General features: G+C 43.2%; 1 protein-coding gene across 2 annotated transcripts; it reads left to right on the top strand.

The window, feature by feature from the left end:
• Positions 1 to 7,946: 7,946 nt before the first annotated feature.
• Mcfd2 (multiple coagulation factor deficiency 2, ER cargo receptor complex subunit) lies at positions 7,947 to 17,189 on the top strand. 2 transcript variants are annotated; one of them, XM_026385727.2, is made up of 5 exons: positions 7,953 to 8,030; positions 8,195 to 8,375; positions 13,413 to 13,573; positions 14,251 to 14,410; positions 15,705 to 17,189. In XM_026385727.2, the coding sequence occupies exons 3-5, from the start codon at positions 13,425 to 13,427 to the stop codon at positions 15,834 to 15,836; spliced, it is 441 nt and encodes a 146-aa protein (XP_026241512.1). In that variant the 5' UTR covers positions 7,953 to 8,030; positions 8,195 to 8,375; positions 13,413 to 13,424; the 3' UTR covers positions 15,837 to 17,189. The 2 variants fall into 2 exon arrangements, with proteins under 2 accessions (XP_026241511.1, XP_026241512.1); XM_026385726.2 differs by lacking the exon at positions 8,195 to 8,375 and having other exon boundaries at positions 7,947 to 8,030.
• The last annotated feature ends 4,018 nt before the right edge of the window (positions 17,190 to 21,207 follow it).

Raw genomic sequence — 21,207 nt, 5'->3', positions numbered from 1 at the left:
TAGATAGGGTTTTTTGGTCATATTTTCAAATTCACCAATTCTCACCTTTTATATGCCTAAATTGTTGTTAAATCCATCCCTTGAGTTTTTAACATCTTATTATATTTTTCTGTTCACAAATTTCAACTTGACTCCTTTTTTTAATATACTATGTTACCTTTTATAACTTTTAGCTACTTGTCAAAATTTTCAAACCTGGCTTTTTTTTTTTTGAAGATAATAAGCAGAATTTGTTTTCATAAACTGTCTGATAATTGTTTCTCAAGCTGCAATCTATTAATTGTTCTTTCTTCTAGTTTTTTCCATGCTCTCTCCTTTCCTTTTGTCTGGTTGTCTTTGATTGCACAGGACATTGCATTTCAAAAATTATTTTAGAAATCATTTGAAGCCAGGCTCGGTGACACACACCTAGAATCCCAGCGGATCTAGGCAGGAGGATCAGAGTTCAAAGCCAGCCTCAGCAACGGTGAGGCACTAAGCAACTCAGTGATACCCTGTCTCTAAATAAAATACAAAATGGGGCTGGTGATGTGTCTCAGTGGTCGAGTCCCTGGTACCCCCCCCCAAAAAGAAATTGAAACTTAGGATGATTTTATCTTTCTCTGTGAGGATTTCAACCACTGCTTTTTGTAGGTGCTTAGGAACTCTAGCAATCATATATCACCTTATTCTAAAAATCAGGGCTTGAGGTTTTCTGTGCAACCCAGGCAAATTGAAACTGGACCATTGTTCAGGAGAAAACTCATCTATGGACTCCTCTAGTTTATCACAGAGGGGAAGTCTTCTTTGACCCCTTCATCCTCACCACAGGTTCAATGTCCTGTGTGTTCCCATGGCACCCTGGTATTTTTCTTTTTTAATATTTGTTTTAGTTGTCGGTGGACACAATAACCTTTATTTTATTTTATTTTTTTATGTGGTGCTGAGAATCTAACCCAGTGCCTCCTACGTGCTAGGCAAGCTCTCTACCACTGAGCCACAACCCCAGCACCCCCACACACAACCTGGTCTTTAACAAGCATTTACCTGTTATATTACATTCTCTTCCCAATTACACTATAAGAACCTTGAGGATTTTAGATGTCATTTACTCTATCTCCATTGCTTTCTGTAGGTGCTTGGGAACCTACAAAAGAGTTTAACACAGTACCTGGGCAAAAGCAGGTACTCAGTAAATGTTGCGGAGCTACACTGGCCATCTAGCACTGCCCCAGTCTGAGATGATAAATCTTCAGTGAAGTCTCTATTGCTCACATATGCTCAGTGGGAGATGAGTCTTCTGTGAGTAGAATGCTAAGAGATGTTATGTTGATTGGCGGGTAGGGTACTGGGGATTGAACCCAGGGATGCTTTGTCACTGAGCTACCTCTTTAGCCCTTTTGTTTTTTTAATTTTGAAACAGGCTCTCACTAAATTGCTAAGGCTGACCTTGAACTTGTGATCCTCCTGCATCAACCTCTGGAGTCATAGGGATTATAGGCATGTGGCACTGTGCCTAGCTGGAGACGTTGATTTTTTTTATCCAGGTTGATGAGTGGAAGAGTGATTAATTACTGGGAATGAGCAGAAATTATGGGACAAGCTTAGACTTCCAGGCTGTGGAATTGGCTAGGTCTGATCCTATCATACCTGAACTTCCAGTAATGAGGGGCTCTTTGATGACATCTGGGTGTTACTTTTGTACAGTATCTAGGAACTTGACAGAATGGTTTCTTTCTTAAGTATTGGGGATTAAACCCAGGACCTGGCATATGAGCATATGATCGGCCAGGTGCTCTAGCACTGAACCACATCCCCAGCCCAAGGCAGAATGGTTTCTAAGAAAGGAATTTTGTATAACTGGTATGCTGAACATAGGACTTGGGAGTTGTATCCACAAAAGCCATGTTGTGTCTTCCATTGACATTTTTTTTTTTTTTGATACCAGGGATTGAACCCAGGGGTGCTAGGTTCAATTGAACCACTGAGCCACATCCCCAGCCCTATTTTTTTATTTTGAGACAGGATCTCACTAAGTTGCTTAGGGCCTTGCTAAATGGCTGAGGCTGGCTTTAAACTCACTGTCCTCCTGCATCAATCTCCTGAGCCCAACCGCTAGGATTACAGGCATGCGCCACTGTGCCCGGTTGCCATTGATTTTTAATCCCTTTCAGTGTGAATATGGATGAAGGGTCCTTTCTCTGGCCATGGATACAAAATCCTTTCGAGCACATCTGCACTTGGTGGGGGGCACCTGTAGGTAAACTTTAAGTTCCAAATGCAAGCTTAATTAAGAGTCCAGTCTAATATATTAATCAATATTTAAATCGCCATTCAAAGATAAGGTTGCCATGTGGGACTCTGTTCAGCCTCTTCTCTTTCTACTTCCTCCTCATCTTCCTGCTTCTTCTACAACGTTGACATATGGGGCAAGGAGGAGAGGGAAGAGAGATAGAAAGACTCCTAGTAAAATAGTTTTTATGGTTCTATACCTGAAGACCTCTAGTTCCCCAGGATGATGCATAGAGGGTCTTGTAGGGTCCTGAAACACACACACACACCTCTCTTTTGGAACTCCTCTGACTCAGCTCCCTCTCCTTCATTGTACTCCTCTTTCCACAGCAGGAGCCAGTGCTCACCATCCAGCCTCTATCCCTGGATCATCTTGTCCTCATAGCCCACCATCTTGATCAGGCCACAGGTGGTGCACGTTGGCCCCCTCTTCATCTGGTCCCCAGGATATGTCTCTCACTTGGCCTGCACTTGGAAAGTCAAGTAGTTCATGCCCAGGGTCTCTTTCTTCCAAGGCTGCTCACTTTTCTCAGATCCAGACTAGTGTGTGTGCCTAGCAACAGAGACCATATGGTTGGTCAGGTGTGTGTGTGTGTGTGTGTGTGTCTTATTTCCTCTGTCTGGGTGGGAGATTTCCTGATGAGATGAAGAGACAGGTATTCAGGTTTCTAAACTTTCCTTTGAAAAAATCTACCTTTTTTGTGGTCTGCTTCATACCTTACTTTCATAACTCAGTAACTATCCTATCTCAGCATTTTCATCAAAATTTCAAATTTAACATCTTGTTGTACTTGGTAATATTTATGTCAGGATGAAACATTATTTTCCTGATTATAAAGTCAATGCAGGCTCTCTACATAAACTGCTCTCTCAGCCCCCTCTCTCACCCTATGACCTCAGATTCATAAGTTAAATTCATGTTAGAGTCCACATCTTTCTTGTCCTCTGTGTCACTTAGGAATGCTTTGGAGTGCAAGTAACTGTTTTAGAGTGGCTTAAACAAATAGGAAGGAGTTCTCCCCACATGACAAGAGGTAAGCAGCTGCTCTTGCTAGCTTGGCAGCTCCATAGCAGTGAGACAACCTTTATGAAATTCTCTAAACTTTCCTTCATGGTTGGAGGTTGACTGTTATTACATCTCCATTCAGAAGAGGAAAGTCTGAACCAGTCACCAACCCTTTTATCAGAAAAGCAAAACATTTCTCAAATTCTCCTATGTCTCATGCCTAGAACTGTGTCACATGGCTATTTAGGTGCACACACAAAATAAGTTGGGATAGTGAGGGCTTCATTTTTTCAGCTTCTATTTATTTTTGGAGATGGAAAGGAGAGAAGGGGCTTGAAAATGGAAACTGGGGTACCACCCAATATAATGACCAGCATATGATTTATATAGCTCTTTAGTTCCTGAAATTCAGGTATATCTTTATTTTATATGTACACATTTTGCATGAAATGTACTAACTCACCCACAAAGGAGATAACCCTAAAATCTCAGCAATTCCTATATACGATTAGGAGTCTTAGTACTTTGTGTGGTGTGCAGGCCTCTTGTTTGTGAGGCAGAATACAGGGAGCTCCTGGAGTGTTGGTAGTCCATTTTCTGTTACTATAACAAAATACTCCAGATGGTAATTTATAAAGGAAAGAGACTTATTTTGGTTTGGTCCTGGAGCCTATATGTAAAGTCCAAGAGTCTGTTATCACTAAGGGCCTCATATTGCTTTGACTCATGGCAGAAAGCAGAGGACAAGCAGGCACATATGAAAGAAGTATAACATGAGAGGTGACCTTTATAATACCAGCTTTTGTGTTAATGAATCCAGCCCAGGCATGGTGGCCCACACCTGTAATCCCAGCAGTTTGGGAAGCTGAAGATAGTGAGTTCAAAGCCAGCCTGAGCAAAAACGAGGTGTTAAGCAACTCAGTGAGACCCTGTCTCTAAATAAATACAAAATAGGGCTGGGGATGTGGCTCAGTGGTCTAGTGCCCCTGAGTTCAATCCCCAGTACCCCTCCAAAAAAACTTAACCTGTTCTCCTAAGAAAGACATTGCTCTGTGGTATCAGGATGATAGATACCTTTGGGGGAGAGATGATGTTTGTGAGGCAGAATACAGGGAGCTCCTGGGGCGTTGGTAATGTTTCAGTTCTTGATCTGGGTGCTGGTTAAATAGTCATGTTCAATTCTGAAAACTTATTGAGTTGTATACTTTTCTACATATACACTTTTCTTTATAAGTATTATACATTAACAAAATATGGGTGTGTGTAAGCTACAAGGAAACACATTTTAAATGTAAAATGTGAAGAAAAATAAGAACTTCCATTCAGGGAACAACAACAACAAAAACCTGCTATATCCTGGTCAGCAAACCATATCCAAAGTTGGAGCATTTGGAAGCCCCACTCTTTTTCAGTCCTTCAGTTTTGCAAAATGCACACCTTTTGCATCCCAGTGCCTATTAGAGGGAATTTGGGGTCCAGGGATTGTCATAGGTTGAAGAGCAACAGACTGTTGGTGACACAGGATTTCCTCAATCATTTGTTAACTGTCTGGTCAATTCCATGTATGAGGAATTGCAATCAAATAATTTATCTAAAGTCTTTTAAGTTGTTTTTATTAGGTTATTTCCAACTTATTTTTTCCAAATAAGTAATATATTATCATATAATCAAAGCAATACTAAAACGTATAAATTTTCAGTCTTGTCAGAAACCCCTGTTCTGATTCACACTGGAATCTTCTATATAGGCAAAACATTGTTTTGAAGCAATTCAAATAATAGCTGAAGAAAAAAGATGTCACCTACAATCCATCTTGCCACCTGTGGCTTCCGTCCTATTTCCTGATACAGCTGCTGCTTCTCTTTCCACTTGCTCTGGTTTCAGCTTGGGTACGCAAAGTAAATTGGTCATTTCAAACCAACAAGGCCACGAGTCGTGGGACTCTTGGACAATCTGGATTGTAGGTTGCAGATAAAGAGAACCCTTTTATCAAGTCTTTTACTTTCTTTAATCAGTGCTTTCAAATCATTTTTCTAGTGTAGATTTCCCATGCTTTTGAAGGAGTTTGCTGAAAGCTACTAAAAAAAAAAAAAGTCAACAATCACTCATGTTCTATATAGTTCCTGAAATTTCTCCTAGAGTACAACTTTGGTTGGCATATGGTCTGTATCCAAGGTCCAACAAGTGACAGCCATTTGACAGTTTCACTACTGATTTTGCAGTTTGGAATAGAGTATTGCCATTGGCTACCTTATCCTCCCATTAGCCAATTTCACATTTTAGTTGCTCTTTTTAGCACCGTATTTCTGGTACCAAATTATTTGCTTATTAGGAATGGGTTCAGCTATAAGTTATAGAGCACCCCCCCCCCTTAAGTGACTTAAAGGTGGCTTCTTACTTCCAGACCAGATTTGGGCAGGAATGGAAGCAGAGAGATTGGGAAGTTCTATCTCAAGTAGTTCTATATCAGATGGTAGGTAGTTCCTTGGATAGAACAGTAGTAGGATAGTAGAGGTTGAAAGAAGTAAAGGACTTAGGATGTATTTTGGTAGCATCAAGACAATTTGCTGAAAGATTAATTATAAAGGTAAGGGGATTTAAAAAAACAAGAAGAGCTCCTAGAATTTTATCTTAAACAACTGGGTGAATAGTAGTGACATTTACTAAAATGGATGAGACTGACAGAGGTACAGGTTCAAGGGTGAAAACTCAGATTTGGGGAGGGGACTACGTTAAGTCTAAGATGCCAGTTTTCGATGTCAGGTAGGCAGTTATTTAAAAGAGTTAGCACTTACAGGGAGGATTTGTCCCTATAGAGATATATATTGGAGTCACCTGTATTTAAATGGTATATAAAGCTTAGGAATAGATGTTACATAGGGAGAGTGGGTAGATACAGAAAGGTAAAGAACCCTGTGTGTGTGTGTGTGTGTGTGTGTGTGTGTGTGTATTTATTTATATGGTGAGCAGGGGAAGCCAGCAAACTCTAGTCTGAGAGAGAATAACCAGTGAGACAAGAGGAAGACCAAGAGAGTATGGTGTCAGAAAAAAAGAGAATTTTTCAGAGTAGGAGTGGCTGCCTGATCAATAGCATTGAAACAGAAAGAAAAATAAAAACAGAGATCAAAGAAGAGACCACTAGATTTGCATGGAGACTGCAATTTCAATGACTGGTAGGAAGAAACCAGAGAACAAGCTTTTATTAGGATGACAATGATCTGGTAGAGACCATTTGTTGAATCAAAAGAGCAGTGACAGGATAATAATACCCATAGAAAAAGTGGAAGCCTCGGTTAAATGGAATGAGGACATTATACATCTATTAGATAATGAATTTCTTCTTTTTTACTTTCACATTTTTATTGGTGCATTATAATTGTATATAATGATGGGATTTGTTGTTACATATTCACATATGCACACAATATAACAATATAATTTGGCTATCATCAGTTCCCTTTCCTCTCTCCTCCAGATACTGAACTTCTTAAAGGAAAATGTCGTATCTTATTTGTATCTCTGGTAGCTCCTAGTACAGTGCCTTGTGCTTAGAAGATACTCAGACCTGTTATTGAATTAATCAATAAATGAGTAAATGGAGGGGTGGCTGAATGATAGATATATGGATGACTGGTGTGTACAGGGTACCTGGAATAAACTAGATCAAACTAACTCAAACTTCAGAGTAAGGAAAAGGGGCACTAAAAGGTCTCTTTAGGATCCTGGAATTTTTCTCTGGGATAAGGTTGACAGATTTGGATCTCAGATAAAGATGTGAGAATGAGGCATTCACTGACAGTTGGCGTTGGCCAACTTTCAAGGAATTGATCTATTAAAGCAGGCTGCAGGGGGGTTGTGGGATCTTCCACCTATCTAATTTGTTTTTGTCTCTCCTATTTTGGATCCAGGCTCCTATGAAAAACCGATTATGTATCTTTCTGGGCACAAGTGGGACAAGGGTTTTAAAAAGCGAGAGTCTATATTCTTTTATCCATCTGGCCTATAAATATTCGCTGAAGACAATCTTGTATGGGAGCAAAAATGTTAAGGGCAGGATTGCACATGAATACCTATTCATTTCTCCAAGTATTTTCTCTTCTCTAGAATTATAAAAGCAGCATTTGATCTGGGTCGCCCATAAAGTCTTGGTGGGACTTGTGAGTTGGTGTTGAGCTGTCGCGGCTTGTGGGATAGCAAGCAGAACCTGAAAGTAGGCCAATCTGGGAAACGCTGGACTCAAGGCCAGCACTAGCGTCTTCTCGCCGATTCTTAGGAAAGGAATTAGGTTTCCTATTATTTTTCTTTTCAACTTGTAGTCGGAGGAACCCGGGGACTCCAAAGATGAGGTGTTGGCGTTGGGAGCCAGCTGTAGAGTGCGCCGCGCCCAGATCCGCTAGCCTAGTTCCCACGCCGAACCAGGTTCCTGGGGGCTCTCGGGGTTAATTTGCAACTTGCCCGGCACCTGGAGCTCCCATAGGCCTCAATCGGGCTGGAGCTGGGTGTCGCCTTCAGAAAGACGAGAGCGCTGCGTCCGCTGTTCGTTACACGTGGACTCACGTAAGCAGTGCGCGCGGCTATCCGTAGACAGGGGGTGTGGCCCGACGCATGGGCGTGGCCCGTGGCGCAATGGACGGGTGGGAGGGAGCGCGCGTGCGCAAACTGGCCGGGGGCGGGACGAAAGAGAGCGTTCTCGGGACGGGGTCTGGTGAGGCTCACGCTGGAGGGGTTCGCGTCTGCGGCGGGCACAGTGAGGGTGAGTGAACCCGGAGGGTCGGAGGCCTGACCCCTTGGTCGGAGGTCAGTGGGAGACGCTCAGGCGTTAGCAGCGGGGCGGGATCGGGACCTGGGACCTAGGATCAAGGTAGGAGTAGCTGAGTGGGGGGCTTGGCTCCGGTGCCATCTCTGGACGCTTTGCAGGGCCTGTCTCCCGTTGCGGAAACCTGTGTTTCTGTCTGGTCGATTTCCGCGCTCTTGCCTGACCCCTGAGGGCCCGAGGACCTGACTGTGGGGCCACCTGTGACGGATAGACGCTGTCTGAAGCCAGCCCGAAAACAGGAGGACAGGAGGCGTTACTCTGACTGCCCTGGTTCCCGCACAGGTCCTGGTGGGCCCAGGGGTTGGCTAGGCTGAGCCGAGGCGGAGTGGGAAAGCTGGGGAAACTGATTTTCCTTGTTTTAGTTCTCTGGCATTGCTTTCCACGCAGATGTCCCGACCAGAAACTTGGGCGCAGTTCTCACCACCCCTCCTTGACCCACCCACATAGAATTCATCCAAAGTTCTCTTTGGATACGTCACTTTTCCAGTCCATCCTGCTTGCCCTAGCTGGTTCAGGCCGCCATCGCTGCTCTGGACTACCTCATCCTCCTAACTGATCCCTTGCATCCCTCCTTGATACTCTGCAGGTTGTTCAATACAAGGGACCTAAAGCTGTGGTTTTAGAACAGAAATCTCACATATCAACTGATTCTTTCCCCCCATTCCCTTACCCATCTTAGAATATCCATTGCTCTTCCAAGTTCTTATACAGGTTTACAGGCACCTCTGTGACCTGTCCTCTTGGTACTTAAGACTCAACCATTTCCTTAATACTGTGTCTTCAACTGTATTGAATCTTAGTTCCTAGATTGGACCAAGTTCTTTCTGGGTTTAAGTGTTCATTACAGTTTATTCCTTTTGCTTGAGGCACTATCCTTTGATTGAAATAATCCTTTTCATGATTCCTGTTTTATTACAGGTGAGAGTTGGGACTCCTGTGGAACCCAATGGGTCTATTTACTGGCTTCTCCTTCCCAGCTGGCTGTGATCTGTGTAAAGAGTCTGTCTGGGTCACAGTCCTCAGTCCTGTTCATATGTTACCAGGCTGTTAGTATGTTGGTTAAATGCACAAATGAAGCATGGTTGCTCCTTGGACTCTCCAAATGAACAAACAGATCAAACTATTAAATGCCAATTTTTTCAGAACCAATTCTCAACCCTCAGCCCATACAAAGCCTTCTTTAGCCTAGGAAATTGGTTATTTTCTAAGACCATGGCAGTGATAATGGGGAAAATACTGGTCAGAATTTTCTTTGGCATTGACTCTGTGCACAGGATGTCTGGATGTTGGTAAGAGTGACTGCTTTGAGGGTGAATTCTTAGCTGAATGCCCTCCATCCCCCCATCATGAAAGTAAAGCTGCCAACAGCTGCTAGGAGGAAGTCTGGCTTCAGACTCTCATGTGCTGATAGGACTAATGACACAATGAGAAGGAAGGGTGGACCAGGCACAAACCAGAGGTGGGAGGGCTAAATAGAGAAGTTCCTGCATAGATGAGAGCTTTGCAATGAGGAATCACATGCCTAGGTGCAAAATGTATTGCCCTGAGTGAGATATGCCACCCCCATATCAGTTCAGCAGGATAAACAAGAGCCAAAAAGATAGGGTCCTGACCCTTAGAGAAGGAGGAAAAGAAAAAAATGGAAATAAGAACAATATGTGACTATATGCTAAGGTTAAGTGGGTGGAAAGGCTGCAGATTGTTGTGAGAGGAGGTAGCAAATGTTGTTGGCTGGAAGAATCCCCAGGTGACGTTTGAACAAGACCTGGATAGAAGGAAGAAGGAAGGAAGAAGGAATGGACAGATGGAACCACTGGAAATAAGCCAGTGGGACAGGAAGAGGCTGCTAGAACAGTGAGGGGACCTTGGTTCAAGTCACAGCACCAATGATAATTGTCCAGCACCTCCCTCCAGGACTGAGACTGCTCCTCTTGTGGAATGTCAGGCATGGGTTTTGTTCTGCAGTCTCTTCAGAACTCTCCTCTTTTTGGATTTTTTTCCAGCCTGGGCATTATCTTTCAGGCTGTTTGCCCGTAGCCTTGAGCTAAGTAGTTGGAGTATAGATGATGCAATATGTTCTTTGGGCAGAACAGAATAGTTTGTTTCCTTTTGACAGTGAGCCATTTAATTTGTTTAGGTGGCAGCCAGATTCCCTGTTCTTATTGTAGCACTTGAAGATTGTTCTTTTATAAGTTAATAGATTTGGGTTTGTTTTGTGTTTTGATGGTTTGAAACAGCAAACCCAAATAAGACAAGTTCAAAATAAATGGTTCTTGGCTTTTATGCTTCCTTGAAGAAGGGATAATTTGGACCTCTAGTTTCTGTATTATGAATCCCTTTATTGCTTTTTGGTGTTGCCTAAATAGAAAACACCACCACCACCACACATGCATGCACATACCCCAGTGTTACATACTAAGTATCCAACCATGTAGTTAGAAGAAAGTGTGCCATGGGTTCAGTGATTACTCAGCTTAACTGTCTGATAGGTAACTCCAAAGTCTTATCCTCAATTACATTGACATCAAAACTTGGCATTGTGTCTGTAAAGGTGGGATCACAGTCTCTCAAGGACCATGGCACACAGGGTAAGAACCACCAGTTTGTGCCAGGCTGTGCCCAGTGCCAAGAATGACCTCTCACAGCCAGTCCAGGAAGGGGCACTGACAAGTAATCAGGCAGTTTCCAAGAATGTGTTCATAGCTGTCATCAGCAAAGGACAGGTGCCTTCTGAAGGGAGCTTGTGGGAAGAAAACTTAAGCCAGACTAGAGGTGAAGAGGGCTTGCTGGGAAAAAAAGATGTTGGTCATAAATAAGTCTGAAAGACTCTGGAGGAACTGAATCCTAAGTTGTTCTGCTGTGACCAATAGTGGCTAGAAGTAACTTGAGACCTTGTTTTCTGGTACCAGGTACTATGGTAGTGGCCTTGTCAGGGTTTGGGCTCTTGTAGTAGGTAAAGTTGGAAGAATGGTTTCTAGTTGCTTCTGGATTATTTTATGGAGATAGGAATTAACTGGAAGTTGGGAGTGATGGCACATGCCTATAATTCCTACAATTTGGGAGTCTGAGGCAGGAGGATTGCAAGTTCGAGACCAGCCTTGGCAATTTGGTGAGACTGTCTCAAAAAAGTTTTTAAAAAGGGCTGGAGATGTAGTTTACTGGTAGAATACCCATATTCAATCCTTAGTAGCGTGTGTGCACGCGCGCGCACCCACACACACACACACACATTCACACACTAAAGTATTAACTGGAAACTCTCCAATCCATTTAATATTAGAACAAAATTATGGGAGCAATTACATTAAGGACATTTTTGTAAAGAAATCACAATCACTTCTAATCTCTTGATTTAAATAATCTCCCTCCCTCCCTTCTTTCTTTCTTTTTATCTTTCTTTCTTTCTAGTACTGGGGTTGAATCCAGGGGCCCTCTACCACTGAGCTGAGTATCTAGCCCTTTTAGTTTGTGTTTATTTTGAGATGAGATCTTGCTAAGTTACTGAGGCTGGTTGCCTCAGTCTCCTGAGTAGGTGGGATTATATGCGTATACCACCACACCCAGCCAAGAGTGTCTTTATTAACACTTTTTAGTCATTTTTTAGTGTGTGTATATATATATATATATATATATATACATATATATATACATATTTTTATTTGACAGAAGAGAATTATTCTTTATAAACTTGCAGCCTGTTCTTTCATGTAGTCTGTATTGAGCATCTTATTATATAGCACGAGAGATTGCATTATAATGTCGATGAGCAATAAGCCTGCCTAGATGCTGCTTTTTAGCACCCTGTGAGGTTGCACATCCTAGCGACGGTTGTCCCCCTTAGGGGAAGGATCTTGGCGGATGATGGGCAGAATGGTTTGGGGAAATTTTGCTAATCATCATAGGGGCATACTTTCAGGGTCCTATCCTAAGAATCTTTTAAGATGGATGAAGGGCTATGACACCTCCCCTTCCCAGCCCCAGGCTCAGAGAGGAGACAGTGACAGCTTCTGAGCTGTAGGCTGAGTGTGCTGTGTATAAGGGTGGGACCGGAACCTTCTGTTTTATCTTCCCTGCTGTAGATCTGGAGCTGTGATGCATTTGGCCTCTTCGGAATCACTGGCCTTTGTTATCCAGCAGAATTGGCTCTGCCTTTTGGTAACTGACTGTTAGATCAGGTCTTTTCTTCATTTTTATAGGTTGGCTCCTGGCTGACCTTTACCTTCCTCTTTAAGGGCAGCATCTAACCCCAGGAAGGACGAGTACTTCCAGTTGCAACAGTTATCAAAGGCCTCTCCCTTGGTGGGAAATAATGATTCAAATAAAGTACTCCCTGCCCTCAGGGCTGACTGAGTTGTCTAGTTGACCACAATCCCAACTGTAGTGAGACTGGGGAGAATGTGACAGAATCCTAACTACTTTCTCACTTTCCTTTTCAATGCTCTCTCATAGTAGTTAAGTCGTTTGCTTCAGTCACAGCCCTGGGAGGTGGATGAGACTGGAGTTGACATCCTCTTCCTCATCTCCACTGCTGCAGAGGGGACCTTCCTCCTCGTTGCCCTCAGTGTTCCTGTCTCTGGTCTGCCCCACTTTATACCTTCTCCATGCAGCTGCCAGATGGGTCAGTCTGAAGGCTAACTCTCATCTCATCTCTCCGTCATGAATCATTAGTTCTTCCCTATTTGTTGCTCAGAAAATGTCGACCCCCCATGGCCTGGTGTGTGAAGCCTCCTCCAGTGTGGCCTGTTGAACCTTTGCCCCCATCTGCAGTGCTGTCTTCCCGAAAGGGGAAGCTGCTTGTGTTTCTTTTTCACTTGTCTGCCCCTGTTCCCACCGTTCCCCTTTCTTCCCTGTACCTTCCAGGCCCAGTTGAAGTGTCACCATGTCTGTCAGCCTTATCTCGCTTTCCTTCATCTAAGGAAACTTTGTGCCCTGTACTCCCAGGGGGTTTTCTTTCTTGAATACACTGCACTCTGTGCCTTTCTTAGTTCTACTCCCAGTTGCAAGTGTTTCTCTTGGAGGACTGGAAGGCTGTAGACAGGACTTATCTCTGTATCCCCCTGAGCACTTATGGAGCTGCTTAGCCCTCTGAAAGTGTATCAGGAATCTTGGCAGATTCCCCTCCCCATTTGACTGATGGGAACCTGGAGAGCCCAAGGTCATCTCCTAGTCTAATGACAGAGCTGGTGTGGCCCAGTTTAACATGTTTTCTTTCCCAGCCTGGCTGCCTCACCAGGTTTCCCAGAAGTGTATTATGTCAAGTCTCGAGAAAAATCGTGGCTCTGTACTCTGCCTTCATCTCCTATGTTCCCTACCTCCTAGGTACCGGTGACTATGAGATCCCTGCAGCTGCTCAGAGGCCCCTTCCTGTATGGCCTGCTCTGGGCTTTTTGTGCTCCAGGTGCCAGGGCTGAGGAGCCCGGGGCCAATGTCCCCCATCCCAGCAGCGTGGGCCTCGATAAGAACACAGTGCACGACCAAGAGTACGTATTTGGCCAGGACTGGGGTCCAGGGCTTTCAACATCTGCAGCTGCAGCCAGCTGCAAGGGCACACCTCTTTTCTTTCTCCTATTTATGTGGCTCCTTAAAATTTGTCAAGGATGCTGTTTATTCTCTAGAGCCACCTGTTAGGTGTTCTATTTCCATCCTCATTTGTAAGTGGAAGCTTTTGAGGCCAAATAGGATAAATGACTTGTCTGAATTCTGTCTTTCTCTTTCACAACAGACAGGCAGACAGACAGACATGCATAGATAGACACACACAATAGTAGTGGCGGAATTCAGAATGTAATTGTTTCTTGACTCTGGCAAGGCTTTTTCTTACTGACACATTCAGATGTTGAGTCATTTGTCCCAGCTTTTGTCTTGGGCTGGTGGGCCTCACACAGTACACTGGGTTATCCTTGAATTGTTTTTAAAAAATGTTTTTAAATTGATGGGCCAAAAGTGTTCTAACAAAATTCTAATGATAAAGAGGAAAACAAACACATAATCTTGCAGGCATAACAGACAAGTTGTCCCTGCCCCTTGCCGGGCTCTGTCTGTGTGGATCAGCCTTGAGTGTGGTCTGCCACTGTTTTTCTGAGCTGGATGAGATTTCAGGTCTTGAACTTTTCAGAGCCCTTAAGGTTTCAGCATGATCTGATTTGTTGGTTTTTAGGCATATCATGGAGCATCTGGAAGGTGTCATCAACAAACCAGAGGCGGAGATGTCCCCACAAGAACTGCAGCTCCATTATTTCAAAATGCACGATTATGATGGAAATAATTTACTTGATGGCTTAGAGCTCTCTACAGCCATCACTCATGTCCATAAGGAGGTAGGTCAGGTAGTGGCTCAGTGGGTGTGTCCTGGAAATCCTCCCTCTGGTAGTTCAGTCCCCAGTCTTGGTGCCCTGTGCTATCTTTGTGCCTCCATAGTGCTGCTTCTCTTTTCTGTTTGTTGCTCTGTTGTGCCTCTCCCTGTTCCACAGTACTTCCCTTGGTGACCTGCTGAATCAGAGGCCCCAGAGCTGGGTATTCATATCTTAAGCCAGTATCTGAAAAGATAGGCCACATTCATAGTGCAGAGCAGGGGGTGGAAGAGGTTTTTCATTTGAGAAGAAAGGTGAGTGGGAACCATGGGATGGAGGGCTGTGGCAGAGGTCAGGTGTCCTGTGATACAGTACAGTGCCCCGAAGCACTTTCAAGCAGATTAGAGAGCTAGTTGGCTCTTTACCACAGGTGGAGTAGGCAGGGCCAGGCACTGGCATTACTTCCTTCTTCTAGATGAGCAAATGGAAATCAAAATCTTGTGTCTCCAGACTTAATTTTGTCCCTTCTGGCCCCCAGGCCACTAGAGGGGAGGCAAAGTTGGTGATGTAGGCATGATTATAGGAATGAGCTTGTGTTAGCCCTCAAGGAACACTAGCAGTTTTTTGCACAGGAGAAGAGCATCATTTTGAGATGATCCTGTGACATGGGACACAGACTGGTGGATGGAAGCAGAGAAGAAAGGGCAGGTATGGGACATATGGCAAAGGGAGAACCAGCCATGGGTGTGAATGACCTTAGCTTCACACCTAGCAGTGAGCCTTGTGGCACTTGCTTCTTGAGTAGGGTCATACTTTCTCCTAAAGGTTATAACAGGTTCTGCTGGTTGACAGTGCTTCTTCCTCTTGTTCTGGTCCTGAGGTATTATTCATATGTCACTGTTTCCATTTTAACAGGCAGATTGTGCACAAAGCTAGCTCATTTGGGCTGTGAGCTTTTTTTTTTTGATAGGTGTGTAGGTCGTGGAATTTATGACTCTCATAGTTCTTTGTAAGCTAGACCCAGGTTTCTTCTAAGAACATGCATTGCTTTGGTAATTAGAAAAGGGCAAACGGTAATCTTTAAGAGGGAATACGCAAGGGCCTGCTTTGACTGCATCTTTCTTTTAATTGGCATATATAATACCTGAATTGGATTATAATAAACTGACTGAATATTGATACATGAGTTTGTGGATTCCTAGAAGTAGCCATGTATTATGATGTTGAAAGTCTGTAGACGTGTGTGAGCATGGACGATAGATAACTAGGCACTTCTTCCAGTAAATGTACAACTCATTACTGTCTAATTTATGTCTCATAGGAAGAGAGTGAACAGGCCCCACTAATGAGTGAAGAAGAACTGATTAACATAATAGATGGTGTCTTGAGAGATGATGACAAGAACAATGATGGATACATTGACTATGCTGAATTTGCAAAATCACTGCAATAAACATTATTTGGCTATCTCCTAGTTATATGCAAATGTGACCCGTGATAATGTGATTGAATACTTTTGGTAATGCAAAATAACTCATTTTTAACTACTGCTGTGGCATTTTGGTAAAAACCTGTAGCAATTTGTTACACTGGGGTGAAAAAGAGAAATCAAGAGAAATAAAGGAGAAGAGAAATGGACATTTTGTGGTCCCTCAGTGCTGTTAAATCTCTCAATGGACAAGGGCTTGATGAAAGAATCCTCTTAAGTATATGGAATAATTGGAGCTGAGCACTCAGGAACTTAACTGTAGGATATTGCTCATTCTTGATCTTAATTCATGCTACCTGAAAAGACAATAAGCTTTGCCAAGTGGACACACTTTTCAGTGACAGTGAAGGGATGGAGTGAATGCCACATGTTTCCCCTGGTGGGTCCCATCTCTTCGGATAAACAAGGTCAGTATTCTCTAAAGTTCCCCTGGCCTACAGGATGACTTGCTCTGGGTAAGCAGCTATTTGTTAGGCTGTATCAAAGCCACAACATAAGAAGAATGTCAGATATTGAGTTCAGCTGGCTACAGAGGCAAGGATTCTGTATCCTCTCACATTTTGGAAATGATAGAACTGGCCTAAGCAATTAACCTTTTCAGATTTTCAATATTTTATACAACTACTGCCACACCTTTATACTTTCCTTTCTGTCGTCTTCAACTTGGGAGGAACCTTAATTTAAAGGTGCTCTCTAATCAATAGCAGATATTTTAGCTTTCTTAATATTTGTATTTTACTCTTGTTTCCAGGGTTTCCTTTTTGCAATTTTGGGACTATTTGGAATGTAAGGACTTGGTACAGCAGGTTTAAACCATTGGCTGGCCTTAAGCCTAGGTGGGAAGTGAAAAGATCATTCATCAAACCCAGTGATTAACCTGATCCAAGTTCTATTTCAAAGGAATGTTGTTTAAATTACCTCTTCTAGCCTGAATGGATGAATTCTTAAATTTCAGGAAAGATTATAGAAAAGGAAGCTGAAAAATTCCTCAACAGTGTGAGAAATCTCAGTATTTGAAAGTGAGAAGAAGCTGCAGACTGTAATTTGGTTTGTTGGATGTGGTAGACATGCTGTGATAGAAAACCCAAAATGATGGTTGAATGGGGGAAAGAAAATGCATAAAATTTGCTGTAAGATGTATAGAGACTTATTTTCTTTATTAAAGTATTCTTGTAAGAAAACTTATGTATTTGTAAAAATGATTTCCTGTGTCAAATATTTGTGCAATCAGAGCTGACTTGTAAACTATTCTTGTAATATCTCATTATTTTGAAAGATTTATATAATGAATTCTGAATATATGGCCAATAAAACCGATGGGACAAAATAATGTGCAGTTGATTTTATTTATAGACTATATAGGCCTTTTCCACCATGCGACAGGCCTGTTTGAAAATACCGCTGCTATTCTCTGCTCCTTATTCAGAGACTCAGTATTCAAAGGCCCTTTCCCCTCTCGGGCATTTTTTTCTTCCAAATGAAATCATTTTTGGTTCTTCATTCTTAAGCCACATTCATTCTCTAGTCGGAGAATATATAGTGTTTTCTCGTTGAGTCTTTGTTTTTACTTTGCCAAAAAATATAATTAGCCTTATTGAAAACATTTCAGGCTAAAGCATAGAAGCACAGACTCCCCTGACATTCTGGAAATGACACACTTCTGCCTGTTAGAAATGAAATTACCATTACTTTTTTTTTCTCTCTCTTCTAAGACCTTGAACCTTGCATGGCCCGCCTTCATCCAGAGCTGCCTCTCCGAGATGGGTTAATGGCTGGAGGGACCTCAGACTGCTGGTGGCTGGGAAGGAGGCAGCAAGGGAGGGAGGGGAAGAGTTCCTTTCATGGTAGAACCACCCTATTAATTAGGCAAGATGGAGCCCCTCCCTCCTCCATGGCTGGCTGCTGTTGGTACTTGCTCTGTGCTAGCTTTGTGGTCCCGTTGGTCTGGCTGCCTTTTCTACACATAGTTCCTCTGGTGGGAGAGGGAACTGGGACATTACCTGCTCAACTCCTTCGTGTCCCCTATGTGAGGCCTTGGCCGCCTCTCTCACAACCTGTCTCAAGAAGTTTTCAGGATGTGTAAGGAACATCCTCACAATTATGTAAGAGTAATGTACCCAGGGAAGAGTGTGAGCTCTTCCCAGGACCCAGGCAGACCTGAGGGGGAATCCTGGGCCTGCTATTCCTTAGCTGTGACATTTCTAAATTAGTTTTTCATCTAAAAAATAGTGATAATAGAAGGAATAGCTAAGAGAATTAACAAAATAATTTTTTTTTTTTAAAGTTGAGGCACTTAGTGTGGTGCTTGTACAGAGCAAATGCTGACTACTTGGTCATTCCTCAGTCTGGCTGAAAAGCCTGCCTTCCTCACTGAAGAGTTGGGGCTGGGAATGTAACAACATAACAACATTGGTGACTCCTTTAGGGCAGGGACCAAAGAGTTTTTGCTGCTTCTGTTCTATCATATATATGCTAAGTGAGTGAGTGAATGAATTTCAAGGGAGAAACTAAGAGACTTGTCAGGTGTGATGTGAAGAGAGCACTACAGTAGGAACCAGACTGGGGAGTTTCTGCCTCACCTGGTTTCCTGACAGGTGGCTTTCCTGAGCCACCTTCTGTCAGTCTCCTATAGAGGTTGTGCTCTCTCCCACAGCCCTTTGTCAGTCCACAGAAAGCTCCCAATCACCAGCCCCAGTAGCACCTTTGTCCTCTCATTAAAAAGGTCTGGGGAAGAAAGGTGAGGGCCTAGAAAGCATGTGAGACTCTGGGATGGAGCCACCGAGGACAGCTGCTTCAGAACTTGCTTTATAACTTGGCTACCACTCACCAATGGGGCTTTGAACACGTTTAAGAAAGCAACAGAGACAGATTTTAAAACCAATGGCAGCTACTAGGTGACAGAAAAAGAACATCTGTATCCCCAGCTGTAGAAATTCTTTAAGAACAAAATCCTGTCTGTCTTCAGTGGCCAAGAGATGTCCTTGGCCCGGTTCTCCGGTCATGAGCGGGGACCAGGCCAAAAGTGGTAGACAGGTTGGCAGTTAGGGAAGAGGGGGCCACTGAGGGGAAGTAGGCTCTTTTGTTCCCTGAATTCCCAAAAGGCTCAAGTGCCAAGGCAGGGATGTGTGAAGTAGGGAGCTCAGGACAGGGGTGTCCAGACACCCAGCCCCGCCTCCTCAGAACACTGGAAGTCAACGCTGAAGGAGGAGGACCAGAGAAGCTCTCGCCTTGGAACACTAAGCAGAGGGTAGGGGACAGAGTACCACACACAAAACAGCTGCCGTGGACTGCCTGTGATCACGTGACTCCCAAAGGCTTGTGGTCAGACGCTCAAGCCATGGGAATGAGGTCAGAAGCTCCTTTTCTGGAGAAGCTGAAACGTCCCCATAGAAAAGGGCAATGTTAAGTCCAGACATATGAGGTTCCTATGCAGAATCATCACAGGGCATTTGCTGTCCATGGACTTCCAGCCACCTTCTCACTGGGTGACTGGGGAAGGAGATGCAGGGTGGAGGAATGCAAGCAGCAGTTCTATGCCCTTGCTGCTCAAGTGTGGGGTAGAGGCGTGATGGTGAACACCCGCTCCACCCAAGATCAGTGCAGTCCGAATCTACTTTTCAACAGGTTGACTCAGTGACTCGTGTGCTCATTTAGATATGAGAAGCACTGCTCTAGAGAGACAGTCCCCAGGCACCTATTGCTAAGAATCCTAAGAATCCCATTCCTGCTGATCTGACAGATGGCTCCACTCTTTCTTGGAATCCAGTGGTCTCCCATTGAATTTCTTTCTTATATCTCCGGTCAGTGTGGTTTCTACGTTGTTTATAACCAAGAGGACCTCACCGATGCATATGGACAAGTTGGGCATGTTGGGGGAACTGTGACGCAAGGCAGGCTGAGCTTGCCTGAAGTCTGAGCAGGTTTGCTTCCCCAGCTGCATGCCACCCACAGAAGGTAAGCCTTTTGTGTTCATAAATGCTGGGAGTGAAAAATCTTTGTTAAATGAAAATCCTTCTGCAATGAAATTGTATCCAATCATTTACTTTTTATATGAAGTCACTCCTCAGATTCTTCCCCAAAGTACCCCTTGTTGAGTTAAACATAGAGTCATAGAAACCTTCTTATTTTTCCACTTTAGTCAAGGCCTGGCCCTGCTCCCTCAGATGAGGCTTGTATTGCAATGGCTCCAAGAGACTCCTTTTAATCAAGTGGAAAAGATAACTCTGTCCCTTCTCCTCTGTGAAGCTCTCACTGCCTGGTCCAGACCATGGTCATCTGTCCTGTCTTTGAACTTCCAGAGCAGTGGTCTTAAATCTTTTGAGTCTCATGGAACCCTTACAGAATAGTTTTCCTATGCACAAGATAAAAAACAAAGGACATCAAAGGGATGAATCATTGAAATGTCAAATATTTTTTTAAAGTGAGTTATTTAGAAATATATGTGCTTCTTAATTAGCATGGTAAGATCCTGCAGTGGGCATAATAATCCCTGTAATTCCAAAGTAGTGATGACTAAATGATCTGAGAATCTGTAATAACTATACTATGTTCAGAAAATATAATTTCTACAAATGATGAAGTCAGGTTCCACTCATGGCTTTTTACCTCATTCATAATTCAAGAATACGATAAATTTGTTGAAGTTCATGAAAATAAAGATGTAATTATTTTTTAACTCACCCATGTTCATGGGTCCCAAACAGTATCTAGAAAATGTTGTGGACCTGAAGTTCAGAACCCTTGCCCCAGAGGGCACATGGTCAGTAACATACAATTCACTCATCACTGAAATAAATAAATGTTTATAAAAATGTAAGCCAAATAGATGTGTGCTATAGCAAATTCCAGTCTCTGTGATTCTTCCCCCTGCACTCTTACTGCTCCAGGAGGAGTACTCATTTAGTATGTGTTGTCAATGCTTGTGATTGTCAATCATTTGTGACACTGCCAACATTTTAAGATTCTGAGATTTTTATTTTAGACCCTGATGCCTGAAACCCCTTCATAAGGACTCTTAATATCTAGCTTGTCATTTGAATATAAACCACTAGATGGCAGCAGTGGCCCACAAAATGGCCCTTTCCTGTCCTTGGTATATCCTATTCAGGAGCTGTCAATTTTTTTTTAGAAGTGTCACTTCTATTTCACTCCTGGAAAATCCAAGCTCATTTCCCCTCTCCATCTGTCCACCCACCATGAAATACAAGGATTTCATGACTTCATTTGTTTTTTCCTCCAATAGAGAGGCTGTGCATAATTTCGGAAGAGTGTGGGTAGATAGATGGACGGTCCAAGGTCACATTCAAAATGTCCAGATTTGTCTGCATGGAGAATT

This window comes from Urocitellus parryii, chromosome 12, assembly GCF_045843805.1.
Source record: "Urocitellus parryii isolate mUroPar1 chromosome 12, mUroPar1.hap1, whole genome shotgun sequence".
NCBI lineage: Eukaryota > Metazoa > Chordata > Mammalia > Rodentia > Sciuridae > Urocitellus > Urocitellus parryii.
Note: the sequence above shows the minus strand (reverse complement) of the source record. Positions and strands in the feature narration are given on the sequence as shown.

Coding starts and splice junctions, on each gene's coding strand:
- Mcfd2 (XM_026385726.2), top strand. CDS start 13,425: ATGAGATCCCTGCAGCTGCTCAGAGGCCCCTTCCTGTATGGCCTGCTC. Junction 13,574..14,250: donor AACACAGTGCACGACCAAGA/GTACGTATTTGG, acceptor GTTGGTTTTTAG/GCATATCATGGAGCATCTGG. Junction 14,411..15,704: donor TCACTCATGTCCATAAGGAG/GTAGGTCAGGTA, acceptor TATGTCTCATAG/GAAGAGAGTGAACAGGCCCC.